Source organism: Protopterus annectens, chromosome 1.part2, assembly GCF_019279795.1.
Source record: "Protopterus annectens isolate FY-2018-M chromosome 1.part2, PAN1.0, whole genome shotgun sequence".
NCBI classification, from domain to species: Eukaryota; Metazoa; Chordata; order Ceratodontiformes; family Protopteridae; genus Protopterus; species Protopterus annectens.
Window position 1 is genome coordinate 473,392,771 of NC_056727.1, and position 25,356 is coordinate 473,418,126.

The window sequence follows — 25,356 nt, forward strand, 5'->3', positions numbered from 1 at the left end:
GTAGGTACAGAACTGTAAGGTAAGTAAAAGGTATACGGTCTTTTCCCCACTGTTGTGCAATCTTGGAGTTAGTATATATAGTTAGGTGATGTGGGGGGGGGCATATTCTCCCACCTAGTTTAGTTTTATACCGTCCAGTTTCTTTTAAATGGGTAAGTAAATAGTTTTTAAGTTTTAGAAAGAGTCTGTGTTATAAGTGTGCATGTCTATGGCTTAAAATTCAGTATTTTGAAATTCAGCACTGTAAGCTTTCAGCATAATGAGATTCAGTCAAATGAGTTTTCAATATTTTGAAAATTAGGTATTGTGGTCTCAGTCAAATGAAATTCAGTGTTTTGAGTTTTCAGTCATGTAAAGTAGACCCATCTACCTATGTATATGATCTTAGCTCTTGTCACAGACCTGATGAAGGCTTTACTGCATTTCATAAATGTGGAAAAAAGCATTAATTTTCCCCTTACACATAGGCGGCACCAACACAGACACCACAAACGTTCTGCCCATAGCAATTCTCGCACCCCTCTCTAAAATACTGGAAAAATGCATCCATGCCCAACTTCTCAACCACCTGCTTGAAAACCAAATTCCATCACCCACACAGCATGGTTTCAGACCAGAACACAGCACCACTACTGCTCTCCTCTCCTTCCTTAATACAGTTAAATGGGCACGAGATTCTGGCAAAATAATCACTTCTCTTTTCCTCGACCTTTCCAGAGCTTTTGATACCATTTCCCACACCATCCTCCTCTCTAAACTATCCACCCTCCACATTTCCCCACCTACCCTACAATGGTTCAATAGCTATCTTTCCAATAGGCAGCAATCCACCAAATGGTAACAATCTTACTTCTCCCTTCCTCAGTACTTCCCATAGGAGTACCCCAGGACTCCATAGTTGGCCCTCTCTTATTTAGCATCTTTATTAACAATTTTCTTGTCGCCTCACAGTTAGACGTTGTCCTGTTCGATTCTCAGCTAGAGCATCTTCTGTGTGGAGATGTGTGTGAATGGGCGTACCTTCGTTGAAAGTTGTGCTTCAGAGCTGGCAACTCGGCACGTAAAAATCTACTGCCAATCATTAGCGGACTGGAGTTCCGCTGTGGCGAACACCCTAACCGGGAAAAGCCGAAAGACACAACAACAACATTAACAACTTTCACTCCACTCTTCCACAATGCTCAGTAATCCAGTATGCTGACGACTCTACGATAACATGCACTGCATTGAACTCCAGCAAATCACCCAGAATGCCCTCACCTCTACTGAATCTTGGATGCTTAACAATTATCTTGCCCTAAATCCAAAAAAAAAACTAAACTAGTACTTTTTACCACTAAGAAAATCACTCTGATAGATAAAAACTCTTCACTATACAAGCCCAAGAAGTACAGTTTTGTACCTACCATAAATGTAGATGTTCGAAGATCCACATTGCTGCAGTCCTTACACTTGGGTAGTCCGCTGTCCTCGGTCGGCCCGAATATCAAAGTATAAGGCTGACGTCGGTCAGGGCGCATTTGACTGACATCAGGGCGTCAGGGTACAAATGCGCATGACCGACGTCATATCCTCAGTCTTTTCTTGCCCCAGATGTCAGAAGACCCTAAAAATAAAGGTCAAAACCAAAAGACAGCAAACAACCAACCAACCACCCTTGCACTAACTATATGTACAATACATACTATATACACAAAATGTACAACCCAACCCACACAACCACCTCTAACTACAGAGGGGAAGGAGGGAGGGTAAATTGGACTGCAGCTATGTGGATCTTCGAACATCTACATTTATGGTAGGTACAAAACTGTACTATGTTCTTCATCTCACATTGCTGCAGTCCTTACACTTGGGTAGAATCCCAAAGCAGAGGTAAGGGAGGATGGCTAACTACAAGGAAGCAGGAGCTGCCAAAATGCCCTGCAAAACAGCAGTGGCAAAACCAGCCCTGGACTTAGAGTAAAGTGGCAGGTGATAATGCCTAGAGAAAGTATGCACAGAACTCCAAGTAGCTGCCTCCAAAATATCCTTGGTTGCCACTCCCCTCAAAAAAGCTGTTGAAGTGGCAGTGGCCCTAGTGGAATGAGGTCTAATCCCAGCTGGAATCTCCTTGCCATGATGGGAATAACAGAAAGCAATGCAAAACCCAATCCACTTAGAAATAGTTTGTTTTGACACAGGCTTGCCCTGAGAACTCAAAGCAAAAGAAATAAACAACTGCTGAGACTGCCTGAACCCTTTAGTTCTGTCCAAATAATAACGCAACTGCCTGTGAACATCTAAAGTGTGCAAAATCTTTTCCCCTTTATTTTGGGGATTTGCATAAAAAGTAGGCAAATGAATAGTTTGGTTTAAAGCCACACTAGAAACCACCTTAGGCATAAAGGAAGGATTAGTACGTAATGATACCCTATCCTTATGGAAAATCAAGAAAGGCTCAACCGCCATAAGGGCCTGTAATTCAGAAACCCTTCTTGCAGAAGTAATGGCCAACAAAAAAGCAGTCTTCCATGATAAATATTTCAACTCAGCAGTAGCTGCCGGCTCAAAAGGTTGTAGAGTGAGTTTCTCCAACACAAAATTGAGATCCCAAGCAGGAGTAGGAGCCCTTCGTGGGGGTCTTATATTCTTTGCCCCTCTAAGAAATTGCTTGAACAAAGGATGAGAAAACAATGGTGGGTCACAATCATAGTGAGCTGAAATTGCTGCAGCATGAACTTTAATAGAAGAGAAAGACAAACCTTTGTCTAGTAACTCAGTAAGATATTGAAGAGCCACACACAAATTAGGCTCAGAAACATCAAAATCTTTTGCTGCACTCCAAAATAAAAATCTCTTCCATTTGTCTGTGTACACTTTCCTTGTACTAGGCCTTCTAGCTTCCAAAATAACATTCAAGACTTGCTGAGGAAGTGGAGGCCCACTATGGTTCAAAACAGAATATGCCAGGCTGTTAGGTGCAGAGAGTGAAGCTTGACATTTAGCAAATGGCTGTCCTCCTGTGACAACAGGTGTGGAATCGAAGGCAAAGGCCATGGAGGCTTCCGTACCAGACTTCTCAGTAATGGGTACCAGTGCTGTCGAGGCCAATCCGGAGCTATCAAAATCATCCGTGGCTTGTCCTGTCTGACCTTTAGAAGTACCTTTGGAAGTACCTTTGGGAGGAGAGGCAGAGGTGGAAAGGCATACACATGGAGATTGCTCCAATTGAAAGAAAGAGCATCCACTCTCCAAGCAGTGGGATGAAACCTTTTTGTGCAAAACTTTGGCAGCTGATGGTTTAGTGGAGAAGCGAACAGATCTATGTCTGGAGTTCCCCAGGACACTGTCAATTTCTGAAATACATGAGGATCCAATTTCCACTCGTGGGGATCCATAATTCGTCTGCTCAACACATCTGCTAAGGAGTTCTGTGCTCCTGGCAGAAACCTTGCCTGAAGATTGAGCTGTAAACTGAGAGCAGTCTCCCACAAAATCATTGCTTGCCTGCATAGAGGATAAGAATGCTTTCCCCCTTGCTTGTTGATGTACCACATGACAGTTGTGTTGTCTGTTAGAATCAACACCTGCCCTGGAAGAAGTAATTCCTTGAAAGCTATTAATGCAAACTGGACTGCTAACATCTCCTTCATGTTGATATGTAGATGTTGTAGTCTGACAGGCCACTTGTTTTGTATCCACTTTCCATTTAGATGAGCACCCCAAGCTTTGTCTGAGGCATCTGTCGTTAAAATCTGACTCTCCTCTGGCCGGGTCACAGAGAGTCCCTTGTTTAGGTGACATTCCTGAGCCCACCACAAAAATTCCTTTTGAATGCAAGGTATTATTTGAATGACAGTGTCCAGATCCTGGCAGTGCTGTGTCCATACACTTTTGAGATACCATTGCAGCTTCCTCATATGCAGTTTGGCATTGGGAAGCACCAGAATACAAGATGCCATGAACCCTAAGGCTTGAAGGACTGTCCTTGCAGTCAGCCCGGACTGATGAGATAGTTGATGGAAGTAAAGGGATAGACTCTTTTGTTTGTCCGGGGTTAAAAAGGCCATCTGGGATGCTGTATTCAGTCTCACACCCAGAAAGCACATGTCTTGAGAGGGTACTAGACTGGACTTTATTTCGTTCACAGAATACCCTAGGCATCTTAGCACTGCTATCACATATTCCAAATGATGAAGAAGCTCTTCCCTTCCTTGAGCCAGAATTAGGCAGTCGTCCAAATAAGGATAGATCTGTATTCCTTTTAGTCTGAAGAAAGCTATCACTGGAGCCAGAACTTTCGTGAACACTCTGGGCGCAGTAGATAAGCCAAAAAGCAATGCAAAGAACTGATAGTGAGAAGTCCCAGCTCGAAAACGCAGATACTTTCTGCAACTTAGTCTGATAGGAACATGAAGGTAAGCCTCCTTGAGATCCAAAGTTACCATCCAATGATCTTTGCCCAGCAGAGGTAAAAGCTGTTGCAACGTCAACATTTTGAACTTGGGAATGTCCAGATAAGTGTTGAGGATAGATAAATCCAAAATTGGTCTCCACGTGTTCCCCTTCTTTGGTACTAGGAACAGGCGAGAATAAAATCCTAGGCCCACTTCTGGCAGAGGGACCGGCTGTATGGCCCCTAGTTGGAGCAACAGAGAAACCTGTTAGTGAGCCTCTATTCTTTGTTGAGGAGGAACGTCTGGCATGCCTTTGAAAGGAGGCAAGGTATGGAAATAAAACCTGTAGCCGTGGTGTATGATATCCAATACCCATCTGTCCTGGGTAATTAAACTCCAATTTTATTTGAAAAGTGCCAACCTTCCTCCCAAAGGTGCTGCCAGACGAGCAGGCTCTGGCAGCTGAAAAGGTAGGTCATTGGGTCTGCTTACGAAAGGACTGACCCCTGCCCTCACCCGAAGCCTGTGCAGGAGAACTCCCTGTTCTAGGCCTGAAAGAGCCCTGAGCTCTGCCCTTACCACGTCTAGATCTACCCCTAGACTGGGAATCATAAGAAGGATACGTCCACCCTTTAGTAGGCCAATTTCTACTAAACTTTGGAGGCTGGACCTGCAAAAAATCTTTAACAGTCTGCATAGACTTAGCCTTGTCTTCCATTTTCTTTAAAACTGATTCAACAGGAGGACCAAACAACACGTCAGATTGTAAAGGAGCATCTAAAATCCTTGTTTTAACATGTTCAGACAAATTCTGATCCCTCAGCCAAGCGTGCCTGCGAAGAACTGACCCAGTGGCAGCCACCCTAGACGAGGCCTGTACAGCATCAAAACCACATTGCAAAGAATGCTTACCCACTTGTTCAGAAACATGCACTAAATCTTGCAACTCTTTACAATCAATACCTACTGCCAGAGCATCAACCTTAGACTTCAACTGAGAAAGGAGATAGTTTTGGTATTTCAACATGTGAAACTGGCAATTCAGAGCCCTCATAGCAAGAGTGGAAGAAGTATAGACTTTCTTTCCCCATCTATCCAAGGCCCTAGCCTCCTTGTCTGCAGGAACCGGATTTTTAACAACAGAAGCTTTAACACCCTTAGGCCCCTGGCTAACAGTTTCTGGGTCTGCCCTAGGACTCTTAAAAAGATATTTATGAGCTTCAGGCACCCTGTAATACCTATCCGGCTTAACAGGAGCAGGAGGCAAAGAATCAGGATTAAGAGAAGCCTCTGTAAAAACATCTTCTACTACATCCAAAACAGGAGGTATAGCCAAAGGCCTATGCTGGGGTAAAAACAGAAATTCCCTAAGCCTTTTCCTGGAATCAGAGAAGTCCTGACCTTCCCACTTAAAATGTTCCCTCATTGAATGAAGAGTTTCTGAAAAAGAAAAATCCTCAGGAGGAGTAGCAGAAGGAGTAGAATCATCCACATCAGAATCAGAATAAGGAGAGTACTCCTGCAAGTCTTCAGCCGAAGACTCTGAAACATCTGAAGCCTGCTCAAAACCCCCCAGCTCAGGCTCCACCCTAGGTCTCTTATCAGGAGGGGGCATAGAACCCCTAATCAAAGTAATCAAATCTTCTGCCATTTTAAGCATATGCTTCTTGGGCACAGTACCTGAAGAGCTAGGGGTAACACCAACTGAAGCTAAACCTGGCCTGCCCCTGGGAGAAGCCTTTGAAACAGAAGGAGAGGGCCTAGACACCTTAGGAAGTGAGGGGAGTATAGTAACCTGAGAAGCCCCCTCAGCCTGACATGTCTCCTGAGAGGCCACATCTTGCAATAATAAGGCCTCACCCTGGGAACACAAAGAAACCTCCGGTGGAGCCACCGGCTCCACCGACACCTCTAAAGAACCGGCGTCCGGTACAGACGGTTCTTCTAGCCTAGGCTTAACTGCCTTGTCCTTGCGCTTCTTCGAAGAAGCGGGCGTCGGAGCATCCGACGGCATTTTATAGTTGCACCGCTTCCCAAAGACTAACCTTGCACAATCCAACCTTCTCTTTATAGTGCGTTTGTTAAATCTAGCACAAGAGCGACAACCAACAACGTCGTGCTCAGGCCCTAAGCAAGGAATACACAAAGTATGATAATCTCTATGCGGTATCTGTTTCCCACAAGAAATGCAATTATTGACTTTTTCTGACATCCGGTAAATGACTGAGGCAAGAAAAACTAAAATATTCCCCAACGGGTACTTAGCCAACTTTGAACTCGGTCTGAAACTTCTAAATCGAAAAATCTCAGAACGCCAACCGGCACTTGCAATGCTGCTTCTGCATCGGACCATGCGGCAAAAAAGACTGAGGATATGACGTCGGTCATGCGCATTTGTACCCTGACGTCCTGATGTCAGTCAAATGCGCCCTGACCGACGTCAGCCTTATACTTTGATATTCGGGCCGACCGAGGACAGCGGACTACCCAAGTGTAAGGACTGCAGCAATGTGAGATGAAGAACATCAATATCACTATAGACGTTGCCCCACACACTAATTTACTAGGCATTATTATAGACAAAAACCTTAACTTTGACCTACACATAAACAATAACATCAAAAACAACACACCAAAAGCTTGGTATGCTCTACAGGCACCCACACTTCCTCAGCTTCTCTACTAGACAAACCCTTGCAACCACCTTTTCATTACTATCTCCTTTATGGTGCCCCCATCTCCTCACCAACAACCAAAATTCTACAAAATCCAAACTTGATAGGTGTTACAATAGAACAGCCAAACTTGCCATCAAGGCGAAATTCGCGTCCCACCACTGTAACACACTGAAAAAATTAGGCTGGCTGGAACTCCCCCACCATCTCTTTTTCACCCTACTAAATACAGTGCAAAAAATCTACAGACGCACTGACTGTCCTGCACTCTCCACATTACTTGCCCAATACCAACCCAGCAGGCAACTAAAATCTGAAAATCATCTAAAAGTAGAAAAGCCCACCTTATCTGCTGGTCAACTCCTCTACTCCTTCACTGTCGCAAACTATGGAACTCACCTTCCACCTTCTAGAAGAAACACAGTCAGCACCACCACCTTCAAACAAATACTGAAAAATCATCTCAACTCTTCCTGGCTATGTACCTGCTCTACAACCTAACCTCTTCCTTCTTATATTATAACTAAATGCCTATGCTTTTTGCTACTGCTGACTGATATTTTCTCCATTATTATTTTTTCATCATTTGTTGATACTGGTACAGTAATGCTGATTAATACATCTCTGTTTATACCTCTGATTGAATTCATCTGGTAACCAACTAAATTCCTGCTTTTATACATATATATATATACATATATATACACACACACACACACACGCATATGTGTGTGTATATATATATATATATATATATATATATATATATATATATATATATATATATATATATATACATACACACACACACACACATATATATATATATATATATATATATATATTCTGTATATATTACTGTAATCATATGTGCAACACTGTTTCTACTTCCATACCAATTAATAAAAGTTAGATTTTTTTCTGTATCTATGTTCTTGTCGGAGCTATTCTCCCCGGGCGTACACTGAAAATGGGCTCTTTTAGGCCCAGTGGACTTTCCCGGTAAACAAATGCAATAAATAAATAAATAAAAAATAAAAAGTTAGCCGAAAGTGATTCAGTTAAAAGTCTTTATATGTATGTTATGCTTTTCTTAATACCTAACTTTGGAATGTGGGTTGGAAACAGATAGGTAGTGTTTTTCCTTAGCTTGGATTTAGTTTGATCTAATCAGTAGCAGTGTGTGGAGATGGGTACCTCCCGTTCTTAAATGCACTTTTACAACCCTGTTTATACTGTTTGCCTGGAACAGGCTGGTTTACAATTTAACACATACATTTCCACACCTACTTCTAAGTGTATAAAAGTTGATATGTTTAACATTATAAAGCATTTCTGATTTTTTTTTGTTACTGAGGATCACTCGTCTGTGATGAATAAAGGCTTATTGATTTGGAGTACTACCTGAGCTTCATTATTTTATTGTGACTGAGCTGATCAACAAAGTTTTAAGTCTACTAGTTTTTCTGTTTTTTCACTTTTGTTAAGAAAGGCTGCACCTTCTTTCTAAACTAATTATATGTTTAAAGCTAGAAAGGTAGTGCTATATTCTCTGACGCAGTGAATGAATCAGGTATATGGGAGGACAATAACTTCATTGGCTTAGCAAAACGTGTCTTTGGGGTATCATGTGGACAATTCAACAACCCTTTCTCAGTTTATTCACTAATGCCTATTTGGCTTTAATACAAGAGACCGCTTTCAGAGGCTGTCTTACTCTGTTGTCAAATTCAGTTTCCTCCTTCTCAGATAAGACTGCTACATTTCCAAAAGAAAAATATCATCACAGTAATGTTGTCATTGCTGTAGATGTGCTAAATCATATGAAGGATAATCATGAATTTATGTGCAGGTGTTGTACAAACTACCAAGACTGTCTATTTTCTGTCAATGAATTTCACATCTTTGCCTTTGGCTCAGGATTATGGCTGAGAAGACTCACTGGATCAGTTCATTAGCCCAGTTAACCAAATAAAAGTGTACATTAACCCTTCCATGTAGTACTCACACACGTGATCTAACAGTCTACATCATTTAGCCCTTCTTATAATAAACTCACACACATAGATAATGTAACTATGATACCAACATCACAGTCGTATGAACATTGATGATTTCACTCTCTACATTAATATCAGGAAAATTCTAAAAAGTAGCTTACCCAAAATAGCATCCTCTGACACACAAGTGGAAACTAAGAAAAGTGAAACACAAAGTCTACTTTTCAAACGTGTTCTGCTAACTAAGTAGATCTTATCGATCCTGCTCACCCTCCACCTCTATCCGTCAAATATAATTCTTATGAGAGACATATATACTTACACATACACAGACCCATGGATGGGAGGTTGGCATAATGGATAAGGTGTTTACTTTACAAACACAAAGTACAGGGTTTGACTCTCACATGAGATAACTGGCTAGGCTTAAAAGGGCCCACAAGGGCAGTTAGCCTAGTACTAATCTAGGAACCCCCCCCCCCCACACACACATACATATATATATATATATATATATATATATATATATATATATATATATATATATATATATTGCTTCTTTAGCTATTTTACACCTCACCTACTAACTACAATAATGAAATTTTCAGTCCTATCTGGTTCCTTCCCTTACATTCATTCCTTGAATTTCTAAGCACTAATTACATGATCTATTACCTATCTGACAAAACCAGTAATACATCACTTCAAATGCTAAATTTTCAACATGTACTAATGCACAAGTACCTTTTACACTGTAATAGCTGCCTCTACTTTCATACAAATGTATTGCTAAAGAATATTATTTAATGTCCGTTTAAAAATGTTTGTAGTAAGTTGGAACTTTTCTCACCAGGCCAAAAAAAAGGATTTTTGACTAAACCCAGTTGGACAAACCTGGTAAACAAAAGCAAAATAATCAAGTTATGCACCTGCTTGCATTTAATTTACAAATTAACAATACCCTTTTGTGGTATAGTGTTAAAAACCCTTAGCCAAGTTTAAGATGGTGAAAGTACAACTGTGTAAGATCTTACCATAACAGTAGATGTACTTCTTTTCACTGTTGCAGTATTCTTTACAATAGGGATCCCCTGCCAAGGGTAGACAGACATCCAGCTAGTATACCAAAGTCTTTAGGTTGTAATAGGTGCGCCATACATCACATCCATGCGTAAAGGTGACGTACGGATGTGCCACCCTCAGAACTGAAAAGTCCCAGTAGGAATGACAGTCTAAGCATATGAAGAGTTAACAAATACATTCAGAAGGAGAAAAGAATAATGCAACAATGAAGAGAAATACATCTACTGTTATGGTAAGGTATTACACTACTGCATTATGTCCTTCCATATCATTACTGCAGTATTTTTTCTCAACAGAGTACAGAAGCTCGGGAAGAAAGCTGGGAAGAAGAAGGACCAGCAGGGCCCTCAAGAAAACATGTAGGATAGTCCTAGCTCTAAAAACAACATCCAACTTATAGTGCTTGGTAAAAGTATGCAGAGAAGTCCAAGTAGCTGTCTCAAGAACAGAATGTGTATCCAAGCCCCTGAAAACAGCACCAGAGGAAGCCACTGCTCTGGTAGAATGAGCCTTAACAGAAGAAGGAAGGCTTTTCCCATGAAAAGAATAACAAAAGGAAATGGCTTTTTTGATATCCAGGATGAAATGGTTTGCTTGGAAACAGCCAAACCTAAAGACCTAGGATGTACGGAAACAAAAAGCTGCTTAGATTTACAAATGGCTTTAGTTTTATCCAAATAATATTTAGTTATTTATTATTTATTTTATTTTACATTTGTTGACTGGGTTAGTCCGGCTGAGCTGATAGCCCTTTGTCAGCGGAGACTCTGGGAGAAAAGCTCCACAGATTTAAAATTACACTGTATAAGTAAAATGCAAGTAAAAATGACAAAAATGATATAGAAGAAAAACAGTGACTTTTTAAGTAGGAAACAGTAAAAGCATAGGGACTATTTACAGAGATCATACTGACATTACATGCAAGATATATGCAGGAACATAGTATGCAAGTATATCATACAGTATATCAAGTCTGAAATACAGTCAAGGAGGTTGCTGTTAGTGAGGAGCATGGAGGAAGTATATAAGAAAATATTAGAGTTATCTCTATACTGCGGTGGTAGTGCTGCGGTAGCGTTGTCGCCTCATAGCAAGACGTTGTCCCGTTCAATTCTCAGCTAGAGCGTCTTCTGTGTGGAGGCATACGTGAATGGGGCGTGCCTTCGTTGAAGGTTGTGCGTCAGGGCTGGTAACCCGGTACGTAAAAATCCACTACCAATCATTAGCAGACCGGAGTTCCACTGTGGCGACCCTAACCGGGAAAAGACAAAAGACACAAACATATTAGAGTTATCTCTATACAAATCCAAGGTATGAAGAACCTTCTCACTAGCAGATTGTGAAGAAGGGAAAAGAGTGGGCAAATGAACAGACTGATTAAGAGAAAACTCATTAACTACCTTGGGTAAAATAAAAGGATTAGTACAGAGAGACACCCTGTCCTTATGAAAAACCAAAAAAGAAGGAACAACCTTAAGGGCTTACAGCTCAGGAACCTGTTTGGTTGCGGTATGGAACAGAAATAGAACAGTCTTCCAAGAACAATGCTGTAAAGAAGCTGAAGCTGCAGGCTCAAAAGCAGCCCGAGTTAGTTTTTCCAAAACAAAATTTAGGTCCCAGGGAGGAGAGACAGGCTTTCTAGGAGGACTAATATGAAGGAAGCCTTTAAGGAATTGGTTGACCTCAAATCTAGAAGCCAAATGGGGGAGTCAAAGGCAGACAAGCAGAAACAGCTGACAGATGGGCTTTAACAAAGGAATATACCAACTCAGCACTGAGCAATTCACAAAAATAAGAGAACCAAAGTAACTTCCACACTAAGTGGATCCAGGTTACAAGAAAGACACCAGAAAGAAAATATCTTTCATTTGGATAAAGAAGACTTTTTGCTACTGGATTTCCTGGCCTTCTACAGCACCTGAAGCAAGTCCTCAGAAAAAAAAGGCACCTAAGGGGATCAAAATCCTATCAACCACAATGTCAGTTGAAGAGCGGACAAGTGGGGCTGGATGAGAGACCCCTTGTCTGTATGAGAAGGTCCACCCAGCGACGTATCTTGTGATGACTGCCCTTGGCTAAATGCAGTAGAAGAGGGAACCAATGCTGTCCGGACCAAAAGGGAGTCACCAAAAATATTCTGGGAGCATCCTGTTCTATTTTGATCAAGACCCTCGGTATGAGGGGAAGGGCAGGGAAGACATAAAGAAACACCATCTTCCAGGCCAGAGAATATGGGATTTTGATGAACAAGAGAGAAAGCTGTCTGTTTAGATGCAAGGCAAAAAGATCTACTTGAGGAGTACCCCACTAGTGGACAATATCTAGAAACACATCTCCAGGAAGCATCCACTCATGACATTCTTATTGACCTGCACAGGGAATCTACCACAAACTTCTGATCTGAAGGAATGTAAACTGCCTGAAGGGTCACCTGACACTGGAACAACTAGATCCCAAGCTTAAAGAGCCACTCTGCACAGGAGATAAGAACTTGCCCCCTCTCCTTACTTGTTGATGTACCACATCACTGTGGTATTGTCTGTTAAGACTTTGAGGGGGCATGGAAGAAAAAGAGAATGAAAAGCTTGAAAAAGATTGATTATACTTATGTTAAGAATTGTATACAAGAAGTGAACATGTTTATTTATGAGATTCAGTTATTGGGAGACATTTCTATAGAATTATTTAATTTTACCTTTCCTTATCTTATCATCCCACTGATTTATGGGCTGCCAAAAATACATAAGTCTGTAAATCCTCCTTCCATGAGATCCATAGTCTTGGGTAGGGGGTGGGTTACTGAGCCCATCTTATTATATACAAAATTGTCACAGCGGATATCTCAATAGATGCCAAAGTTATATCAAACATACTGGTGACTTTCTGACTAAAATGGTGCATTGGTATGAATATAATCAGGTGGAGAATTTTCTATTGGTGATTCTTGATATAAATTCTCTGTTTAGAGTGATCCTCAATCAATACGGGGTGGATGCTATATGAGATTTAAACTCCAACTCAGATACGCAGGGTAGACAAATTGAAAATATGTTAATTGATAGAAACGGTACTTACAAAAAATTTATGTTTGAAATACCGCTTTATTTAGAAATAGCTGGTGTAGCCATGGTACTCCCATGGCAAACACATACACCAATTTAGTCCTTAACCACTGGGAGAATGAGTATATATTTAGTGGAAAGAACCCCTTGAACACTAATGCCCTACTATATAAGTGGTTTGTGGATGACTGCTTTATAATTTGGAAGGGAGATGAAGAAACCCTTAAGAGTTATGCTGATTACCTAAACGGGATGACAGAGTTCTTGAAATTTAAATTAAATTACTCTGATAAGGAGATCAAATTTTTAGATGTATGTATTCAAAATTGTTTAGGAACTCTGAACACTAGTGCATATAAAAAGCAGGTACATATTAATAGGTATACCCATTATACTAGTATGCATGTCCCACATGTCTTTAGGGGCATTGTGAAGGGGCAATTCACCAGAATAGGTAGACTTAACACTGATGATACTGTATGTAAGCAGCAAATGTAGGAAATGTCTGCTGAGTTATTTGAAAGGGGGTACAGCAATGCGATATTGAATGATGACTCAAGATTTTAATGAAAGGAAAGGAGCAACTGCACCACTTTTTAGTGCAGTAAGAAATACCACATTAGAAATGGGTGCTAATAATGCAGTCCATAAAGATAAAATCGGATAGGTAACATGTAATAGGAAGACAATGCATGTTAAGCAAGTGATACAGAAAAACTGGAAGATACTAATGGCTATGCATGAACTGAAGTCTCTTATAGGCACTAAACCTTGCTTTGCATGCAGGACAAAGAAAAGCTTAAAGAGAATGTTATAAGGATTGTAAGATGCCTAGAGTAGTTAATACTAAACAAGGTATCTTCCCATGTTGTAACTGTAGTTGCTGTACTCACCGTGGTCACAGTTTCAGTGTAAGTAATGCAGAGCACAGTAAAAACCCAAAATGGGACTTGGATCAGCAAATTATCTTTATAAACAGGGTCTTCAAATGAAGGCAGTCAATTTAATCTCTATAATTATAGAAACATTACTACAGATTCTTTATGCAGTACTGAAACTGACAATGTGGAAATTTCTAATAAATGCTGCAACATTAAGAAAAATAAAAATGTTACAAGACAGCATGTCCTTTATTTGAAACAAAAAAAAATTGTGAAAAACAAAAATGAATGTACGAATACTTACCCTGAAAAGAACTCCAGATAAGCAGTTGGCAAAATTATCCCCATTTGAATTATCCCTAGGCTTTCGCATAACAGTTTCTGTGATTCTGAGAAGTACTTTTAGCATTTGCTCCCTAATCCAAAAAAGAAATGTACACAGTACTGGTTACATTAACTGCTTAGATATATCAAAATAATTAAAACTCTATACTACTATATAACTATCATTTTTATGTATATGTTAAAGATATAACATTAAAAGTGAGTTCACTGAAAGAACACTTAAGCACTCAATGCAGCATCAAAACCTCAAGTGACCCTCTTCCATGAGGTCATCCTCTGCTCTGAAAATATATTCAAGATAAAAGAATCAGAACCATTGTCAGAAAATGTTAAAAGATGCTTCTCTATACTTATATTCTCATATGATTCAATGAAAACACTCTGCCAAATACCACAATGCTGACATTTACAATACTGACACAATATGTTCAATCTTAAAATTAAAAAAAAAAAATCTCTTACGAAAAACTTCAGCAGGGAATTATTTGGCAAGTAGCATAGTTGTATTAGCCATTATAGCATCAACATTAAAAAAGACGAGTGAAGGAAACCCAGAACTGAAAAGTTATGCAATTCATTAACAAGAGTTTTCATCTGTAGTCCCCTACCATGGAAAAAGGATATGGACAGTTAGCCCATATCCTGTTACTATTTTCCTAAGTACTAGACATCTCAATGTTTTCCCAGCAATCTCTAGTCATTTAATTACAGATTGCCAAAAGCAGAACCTCTGAGCTTCAGGGACTTTTTTTTAATTTAATATACTTTTTCCTTTTTATTCTGGCCAAGAAACAAAAAAAATATGTCAGAAGTAAAACCGCACACAGCCCACAGCACAATTCAGCTTCAGCTTTATATGTGTGTGTGTGTGTGTGTGTGTGTGTGTATGATACACACACAAAACCACACATGTAGGTAAGATAATAGTGTGCACGCATGTGTACATATATATATATATATATATATATATATATATATATATATATATACACACACACACACACACACACACACACACACACACACACACACACACACCTACCTCTCTCTCTTTCTCTCTAATATATTGGTAAAGAAAGTATGGGGTACTCATAGCAGCAAGCTGAAATACATTACTGTGGCCACTATTTCTGATGATCGTCAGAAGTGGCTATCTGGGGAAGAAATCAAAGGCCAGTAATCCGGATGTGATCACTACCATTTGCTTGGTTGGGGAGGCAATGTACAGTCCAATAGTTCTGAAAGATATCATGAATTAATGAGGACGTTACTGTACTTTCTTTCATAAACGAGAGCTAGTATACTAAAACAGACTTCTTCCTAAGGTTTCCTTTACTACAGACAAAATTATATCAAACACCATTCCATTCATTGAAAAGGTCAAGAATATGATGACATGGGCATGGTCACCCATGAGAACAGCCCTTGATGGCTGCATGTACAGGAGTAAAATCAGAAGACTGTTAGCAGGCCTAGGTAGTGCTTATGGTAAACATGGGTGTCTGGCAATTATCTCAGAAGATTAAGGCTCTGAGTTGTTAATGAGCTACTTCCTGTAGTCAGGGGTACAGGGTTTGATTTCTTTTAACTCCATTTATCTACTGTGCAACTCTGAGCAAGTCACTTAGCCAGACACTGCTTCTGGGTCACTCCTGAAAAGGGACAATTATGTCCAGTAGGCTTACCCAGTTAACAAACGTACATAGAAAGAACTATACTTCCTAAGCACACTAATGTACAACAGATATAAAATTCTTGTAGCAGACAAACCTGGAACTGGAAATACAAAGAAAAGTTCACAATGCATTGCTACTGCAAGTCATTATTAGAAATTCCAAAATGTTGTGACACTACTAATAAAATGCTGTTAAGCAGTATATTTGATCACTAAGACACACTTCTGTATGTATATTTTTTGGCATGCTCAATGCCATTTAGACACCATTTTTTTAATTGTTATCAATTTTACTGCATTCAACCCAAACACAAACAGAAGCCTCAGACAGTTTTTTTTAGTACCAAGTGTTACTACTGTGCTTATACAATGCAAGCATCCTAGCACTGTGCTTAAGCAATACAATCACTCCACAAAATCTGAAGGTAGGACCTTCATCCGGAAAGTACAAAGGCGGTATGGACTGGTATGCACAACCCAAGTTGTCCATGATATCTATAGTTAACTGAATAGAAATCACGAAAACAACTTACAACGTGAAGTCACAAACTATCCAATAAGTGCCATGGCTCTTTTATAACCTTGCGCTGCGAAATAACCACAAAAACTGCAAGGTAAATCCAAATAGAATTCAGCAACAAGTACCAAAAATAAGGAATCCTGGTGGAATAGCACACTGAATAAAGCTCCAAACTGATGCGAATGAAGTAAATCAATGTCCTTTACTCCAAGAAAGAACAACGATACAAAACGGTAAATGCACTTAAATAAAATAACAAAAATCAATCCAATAAGGTTAAGCGCTTTCACCCACTGCAAATCGTGGGCTTCATCAGAACCTTTTGAATAAAATAACAGAAACCTTTTAAGAGAAAAGAGTAAGTGTAGCGAGGCCTTTAAGGGGTGGAGCATAGCATAGGATAGAACACAGGAAATTATGTATTTTTCAGCTTCCTGTTGGCACCAATTTTAAATCTAATGATTGGTGTATAAGTGCAGGGGGCGGTTAACCTTATTGGATAGATTTTTGTTATTTTATTTAATTAAGTGCATTTACCATTTTGTATCGTTTTTCTTTCTTGGAATAAAGGAAATTGATTTACTTGTTCAGTTCGCATCAGTTTGGAGCTTTATTCAGTGTGCTATTCCACCAGGATTCCTTATTTTTGGTACTTGTTGCTGAATTCTATTTGGATTTACCTTGCGGTTTTTGTGGTTATTTCGATAGCGCAAGGTTATAAAAGAGCCGTGGCACTTATTGGATATTTATAGTTAAAATGATTTAATTTTAAATGCAGTGAAAGTGTTGCCGAATGCCTTCATAAAAACATCTAAATCAAGGGCTCCAGCTTCGATTAACTCACCATAACCCATACGCAGCACACAGCAACAGTCAACTTACCAGGTCTTTTGATTCATTGGGATTTCCATGATCATTCTTCTGTAAATGTGAAGAACTGACCTACAAACTTCAAGGTGATCAGCCAACAGTTTAGGAATATCAGGACATGGCTCCAACAAGAACACATTAGCAGAATTGGTCAGGAACACCTTCAAAACAAACACAATAAGTCCATAAATGGCACATCGGCTACCAATTAAAGCAACTTAAAGCTCTGGAAAGAATGCATACATACACTGGTTTGCAAATGCATACTTCACTAAGTGGACCAGCTGGATGACATAGCAAGAGTATTTCTTTTAGCCTAGAAAACAAGTGAATGTACTTCAATAAGCTGCAAGAGCTATATTAATCACACACACACAAATGTGATCAAATACATTCTGTGATGTCCCTACTCTGGGCCAGTAATCAAGGAGCCTAAATCCTCACCACTCACACTGGGGAGAGACGTTCACTTGAAATAAAAACAGATGTACCTCTCTGCATCAGGCACAGTTTCCCTTACGAGCATACAGGGAAACACTCAGTCTTGGTGGTGGGTCCCCCCCCCCTCTCTCTCTCTCCAGGCCCCCAGTAAGACTCCCCACTGGCACAGCTGTAGAGTTGTGTCCTCAGCAGAGTGTTCCAAGGCAAGTCCTTCACCACCCTCTCTGTGAAACCAGTGTTCTGTGTCCCTGCTCCAAGTAGCTGACACACACACACACACACACACACACACAGATTTGATTTTCACACACAGACACTGGTGCACACACAGACACACTTGGGAAAGGCTAGCACAGATTTACTAGCTCTGTTGAATTTGACCAGACTATAAACTAGTTATAGTGCCACCAGACACCTATTCTAAGGATCTTAAAAGGTACTCAATTATACTGAGTAAAATTAATACCAATACAAATGGCAGTTTTTGACCAATGCAGGAAGGCTTTCAGGAGTAGCCACAGTGTCACCATATAAATATAAGTACTTTCAAAGGTTCAAATATTCCTAAAAGACGAGCCATAATGAGAAGTTTAAATGTATTTAATAAATAATAAAACATGAAAAATACTAAATACCTATTTACAATAAACACCAGAGTTTCAATCACAGGAAATATTAAAAATAACACAGATGCACAGTTTGACACAGATACAGGAAAAACAGTACTTAACTAAGCTCACCATACTCTCCTGACTGATCTCAAGAATTACTATTCCCTGGTTACTTACTAAAGCAAAGCAAGATGAAGTGGTTTTCCTTTTTGGTCAAGTTTCAAAAACTGATTGCCCTTAGACTTCTGTATCATCTAGTATTACAGCATCATTTCAGTGCTGGATTACAGAATGACATCACGTACATCTGGTCATCTGACTCTGGCTCCCACACTACCTCCCTTTATTAGAAAATGAACCAGAATCTAGCACACAGGCTGAGCAACCAAGTGCTCCAGATTGTGTGGAATGCTCCACATTTAACATTAACTTAGCCAACTGTTCCACGATGAACAGTACTGGCTCCACTTTGTGATTTTTTTGATTGGCTCATATACCGCAATGCAGTATACGAGCCAATCAAGTCACTGCTCCTAAGGCAAAGGTAGCTATTGAGGATGCACAGAATTCATCCAATCATGTGCTGCTACTAGTTTTCGTGCCACAGCCATCCATTCAAAAAGGCACTGCAGGGTGTAGAGCAAGAGAGAAAGATAAATGATTGTTTTGATTTCGAAGAGGGCTGCTTAAGAATTTTATTTATTGTACTGTGGATGCAATTCAGGACACAGTGTCAGGGACTGGGTAACGAGACACCGGACAGCTACTGTAATGTGTTTGGATACAGTGAACACAGAAACCAGTTCAGAAAGTACTTTCTTAATTTATGTATTATGTTCTCTAATAAACCTGTCTTGAATTGTTGCAGCAGTGTTATAATGCTAGAATTAAAAATGAAATGAAAATGTGATGTAGGCCAGAAACTGTTATTTTAACTTTTTTTTTTTTTTTACTGTTGAGTAAAATGGGGTAAAGTTTGCTACACTTACGTTATCCTTCACTGCTCAAAGGTTATGCAACCAGGCAAATTAGATTACATCCAAGTATGTGTCACACTCGCAGTACTGCTGCAGTTGTTTGTTTTAGTGTCTGTTTCATCTTAATCCATCAGTGTATGCAATTTTCACTCTTTGGGGCAGGAGTACAGTATTTGTTGCCTGTTGGTGTAGTTTACTGAAATAAAACTGTTCCTCCTTAAAATCCAGAATTTGATTATTTGATATTTGACAAAAATGCCTATCCTAATGGGGTGTGTGTCAAGACTGTTGAAACTTGAGGGCTGCAGTGCAATGACTGTGTAACAAACAACCTGAGGGAAAACTAAAAGTATCTGCTAAAAAGGCTGATATTTGCTTTGTCACTTAAATTGGGAGTGGAATAGCTGTGGTAGTGCTGTTGGGCTGGTGACTGCTGCTGGGAGCTATAACTTTAGATTTTTTGTTCCTGCCTGATCATCTGTTGTTAAGGGGTTGTGGACTTCTGTTGCAGCTGCTTTGTTTCCCTAACTGGTCTGAGGTACATGGCTGAATGTACATTGTACTGTTCAAACAGAAGTAGGACTTTTCTGTAAAACTTAGTGTCAGCATTTGGTTATTTATTTTATTGTATTTATGTATTGGCCAGTCCCTGATTTTGACTTCAGTTTTACCTCTGTCCCTTTTAATCCTTCCTAAAACTGGTAACTTGCAAAAAGATTGTGAATTACAATTAAATGACAAATTTCAGAAAATGTACATTACGTCACATTCTCTTATTCTGTCAGTGTCTCAGTGTAATAGTAGAAATATTTTGTGTTCCTTAGTAATCCTGGATTTGTCCCTGATTCTGCTCAGATTTGTCAGGGCTCCATAGCAATGTCGCACATTGCTAGGGTGTGTGTTCCACATTGGTCTCTTAAGAGGTTGAGACCTATGCACATAGGTGTTACCATACATACAAACAGAGCTTTGCTGAGATGTGTTATAGCATATAGAAGTTATAAAACCATTTCAAAACTTCCACCCTTCCAGGGTAGAAATTTGTTCACCTCTAAGGACAATACAGTAGGATTCCTACTCCTGGTTTTCACATACATTTCATCTCTGGCTGCAATCAGAACTGTAAGATACAATCCTTATAACCTAAACCAGGTAATTTAATTTCAGACTATTTTTCAAAGTTAGCTGGACTGAGATTAACCGTTTCTCTTCCAGTATCCCATTACAATATATTCATTTCAACAGTTACAATACAGTCCGACACACATGCATTTCTTTTCTGTCCAGCAGGACCCAATGTTGGTACATTTTTAACACAAGCAGCTTTAGAAATACATTTTCAACACAAACATCTGTGCAAATCATTTTGATATACAAATGACATATACTTCTTTACAAAACTCCAACTAGCTATGCTGGCATTTGTTACACATCCACTCACTGCCTTACTTCTTTTGGCATAGCTGGCAATATCCTACATCATCACAAGTATATCCATAAAATATATAAATAAAATGCATATTGCACTGTGATACAACACAGAAGTGTACTAGCACAGCCACACAGAAACAGTGGACTTGTTCATACTAAAACATTACCTAAAGCCACATAACAGTTCATTAGTATTTTTTTAAGAGGAAACCCATACCAAGAAAATGTACCATACAACAAAAAACAGGGAAATTGAGGCAATGGGTGTAAAAAGGCAATATACAACAGTTTTTAGTCTTTGGCCATAAAAACAGAAACTTTTTTTATTATTAACTTAAAAAGCTACAGGCATTGAAGCCTTTTTTTTAACTGATGGAAACCCTACATTTCCACAATTCTGTGCACAACAAGGCCTAACTTCTAGATTCCACCTACGAAGACAATTACTTCTCACCATTAAAAGGCTAACCACCTGCTTTTAAAACATCCAAAATTTCTCGTCTGTGTAACCTATCTCACCAAAGAATGATGGAATGGCCAAATGTCAGCCTCTCCCCATTTTAGGTGATTACTGGTTGCCCGGGTGGTAGTATCTGCAGGCAGTAGTAATTACTTAGGGGACTTGTATTAGTGTAGGAATGACAATCTTATTTTTCTCTAGTGGCCATTACTGCAATTGTATCAAACAGAAAGATTACTTAAGTCAACCTGCACACGCCTCACCTCCTAATATATCCTACACATACCTGGAGTCCTACCTTTCAACTATATAGATTTTTGCAGAAGGTTCAGATTTTTCTCATATTTTTCGCCTGTTCCTCTTAAATTTGAGGTTCTCTGGCAAATTATCAAGAACTGAAGTCATTAAATGACAGACATTGAATTTCAGACTTTAAACCCTTCAGAAATGTGTGCAAATACAAAACATGCTATTCCATTAACTTTGCACATTTATAAGAGCAACATTTAAAAATAGTTCCTTATTTTTGTCTTTATCCAAAAACATTGTGATAAGAGGTTGGGAGGTATACCTGGAGTACATGTAAACATCTCTCCTGCACAACATTTCCTGTGGGGATGGTGGCTGGCAAAGAGGGCTTGTATCCAGATGTTCAATAATTTACTCATTACCAAACCCTACTGGCTTTTTGAGCTCGTGCCCAGACTTAGGTCACCACTGCTGTGACAAGATGCTTGCCTCTGTACCACGAGCCTTCTTAAGTCAAGTTTTATTAACCCAAAAATGTGACCATATTTGTCAGCATTTCTATTATTAGAATAGTGATTACTTGCTAACAGAATTCAGCAACATTCAACAGACTTTTACTGCAGTTAACTTGGCTTACCATGCAGTCACTGAATGTTGACATGGTATGTTTATGTTTATAAAGTACAGTTGTTTAAGTAAACTTACCATAATAATACATGTTCAAATTAATCCCATTTGCAGGACCCTAAACTATATGGGATGTATCCTCCCAAGGATAATACATCTGGCCAGTATTCAAAGCTTCTGGATGCCTTCCATACGCACAAAGAGCAAGCAGATATAAATGAAGATGTATGGCTGGCAAAATTCAGAATTTTCTTGCTATTAAAGATATCAGTCATGCTCTGTACCTCTTACAATTATTTACAGTCAGCTTTTTTGTTATTTTAAGCAGATAAGTAACCCTGATGGAGACTTTCCATCCATATTTTTGTGAAAACTTGTGTTTTTTTTTTGCTAATCTCTAGGATAATGAGAAAATGTCTATACAACAGATTCAGTACAGAGATTCCCATACAGCTCATCTTCTTTGCTTAGGGGACAGTGCTGTGTTTTGTTTATTGTTCACACCCTGAAATTCTGCATTGAAAACCAGAGGTTCATGGCTCCTGCCCCACTGCTACTGCAACAGTGATCTAATGAGCAACAAATACTTGATACTAGAATTTAACCAAGTTTAACTCAAACTTTACATTCTTAATTTACTAGTATATACAAATATGTAATTACCTGCTACTAGAGTGTAGCTACGTTCAACTTAAGTTTAGTAATCTTAGTGTAGTATGTATGGATATGTTTGTTATACCAGTTTATTACCTCAGCGATAAATGTCTATACTTAAAATACTGCATTACTTTCCTAAGCTAATCTACTACAATGTACTCTGTAACTTCAAAACTTAGGATATCTTGTTTTACTACACTGAAATTAATTGCTGTTCCCAGTTTTGGAATGAATTCATTATTTAAATAGTTGCTCTCTTCAAGAATAATGATAATTACTCGGAAAGACATTACATCCGCATTTCTAATTTCAATCTCATTGTGAGCTTTTTTTTCTATGTGAAATGCTGATTAAATTTTATTTGTCTTAATGTAATGTTTGGCCACAACAGTGGGGTTCTTGGACAAGCCAACCGATCCAGTAAACAAACGTAAAATATAATTAAATAAAATGACCATGTAATCACAAACAGCCGAGAAGCCTTTATCTTGTGACAAGCTGACATCCTAGGAAACATCAAGACTTTGTGCCACAGACACTAGCACTGGTTAAAAAGTAGAGCTTCCTCAAGGACAGTCTCCTGTCACTCAGCTCTCAAGACACCATTCTGCTCTCCAGTCTCCAGTTCTTTGTTATTGCTTTGCTGTCTAGATGTGAACAACTGTCTCAGCTTTTAAATGTCAAATTGCTATTGCTTTACTTCACAGTGAGATTTGGGAGGCCTTTATTCTTCTTTCTTGGTCAAGTAACCAATCTGCCTTTCTCATATTTTTCCTCATTTTTTTTCCTCAGCACTGACCTCCAGGCATGGCCCTTTCCCTGTCCTAAAAATACTGTAGTCTGTATTCCATCAGTTGCAAAAACAACAAGACAAATTAAGACCAAAAGTGAAAACTAGAACACTTTACTATAACCTCTGTCACTTCAGCAGAACGTTTAGTGCAGTTATAAACAAAATAAGATGAACACAAAATAAAAAAGTACCAAAACAAGAATTATGGAATTAATTCAGGAAGTACTTCCAAATGCATTCCACATTAAGACCCTATGGTTTGGTTATTTCCTGCAGCTTGACCATGAATATGCCTGACAGTCTCAACAACATGAAGGCCATAAGAACACCTCAGGAAATGCATAACACTGTCTGTCCTACATGTAAAAAGTACAGTTGTGTACACCTACCATAAATGTAAATGTTCAAGTGTATTCACTGTTGCAGTCATCACATTTGGGTTATTCTGCTTGCAGTAGCCCTTAGTCGGCCTGATTAACAAAGTCGGTTGCTGTCTCTTCTTCCATGACGTCAGGTAGTCAGGGGTATAAAACATGCAGCCGACGCCAATACATCAGTTTTTCTTGCTCCAGATGTCAGGTGCCCCCTTAATGGGAAGCAATAAAAAAAAAATATATATATATATATATATATATATATATATACACACACACACACACACACACACATACATACACACACAGGGATATACCTTGAAAAAAAAACAAATACACCAAAAAGCTTTTAAGCATAGTAAAGGAGAGTAGAGGTATAGCCAAAAAAGGTCAGGGGGCTGGAGGCAGGGTAACCAGGACTGTAACAGTGAATACACTCGAACATCTACATTTATGTTAAGTGTACACAACTGTACCATGTTCTTCGTGTTTCACTGTTGCAGTCGTCACATTTGGGTAGATTCCCAAAGCTAAGCATGGGAAGAGGAAATTAGATAGCATTAGGACCAGCTATAAGGCCCTGCAAGACTGCAGTGGCAAAGCCAGCTCTGGATTTAGAGAAAATTGGCAAATGGTAATGCTTGGTGAAAGTATGTACAGAACTCCAGGTAGCAGCTTCTAGGATGTTCCTGGTAGGAACACCTCTAAAAAAGGATGCAGAGGTAGATTGCAGCCCTGGTTGAATGGGGTCTGATCCCCTGTGGGATAGGTTTTCCATGGTGCTTATAGCAGAAATGAATGCAGTGGCCTATCCATTTAAAAATGGTTTGCTTTGAAACAGCCTTTCCTTCTGCCCCTGCAGAAAATGCCACCAGCAGTTGTTCACATTTCCTTTGAGGTTTAGTCCTGCCAAGTAAAATCCAAGTTGTCTGTGCACATCTAAGGAGTGCAGTATCCATTCCCCTTTGTTCTGTGAATTAGGAAAGAAGGTTGGCAAATGAATAGACTGATTAAGAGCCACATTGGATACCACCTTGGGCATGAAGGAGGGATTGGTTCTGAGGGACACCCTGTCCGCATGAAAGATGATGAAAGGCTCCACTGACATAAGGGCCTGTAATTCAGATACCATTCTTGCTGAAGTGATTGTTAAAAGGAAGGCTGTTTTCCAAGAAAGGAATTTTAAATCTGCACTAGATGCTGGCTCGAAAGGAGGAAGAGTCAGTTACTCCAATACAAAGTTTTT

General features: G+C 39.3%; 1 protein-coding gene across 1 annotated transcript in view; it reads right to left on the reverse strand.

Moving 5' to 3' along the window:
- The window catches only part of RALGAPA2 (Ral GTPase activating protein catalytic subunit alpha 2), a 4,189,194-nt gene that overhangs the window by 3,232,009 nt on the left and 931,829 nt on the right, over positions 1-25,356 (reverse strand). The window contains exons 13-14 of the mRNA XM_044060158.1: positions 17,503-17,651; positions 14,385-14,496 (exon numbers count right to left, since the gene is read on the reverse strand). Coding sequence (XP_043916093.1) covers positions 14,385-14,496; positions 17,503-17,651 — 261 coding nt within the window. The remainder of the gene's footprint in view (positions 1-14,384; positions 14,497-17,502; positions 17,652-25,356) is intronic.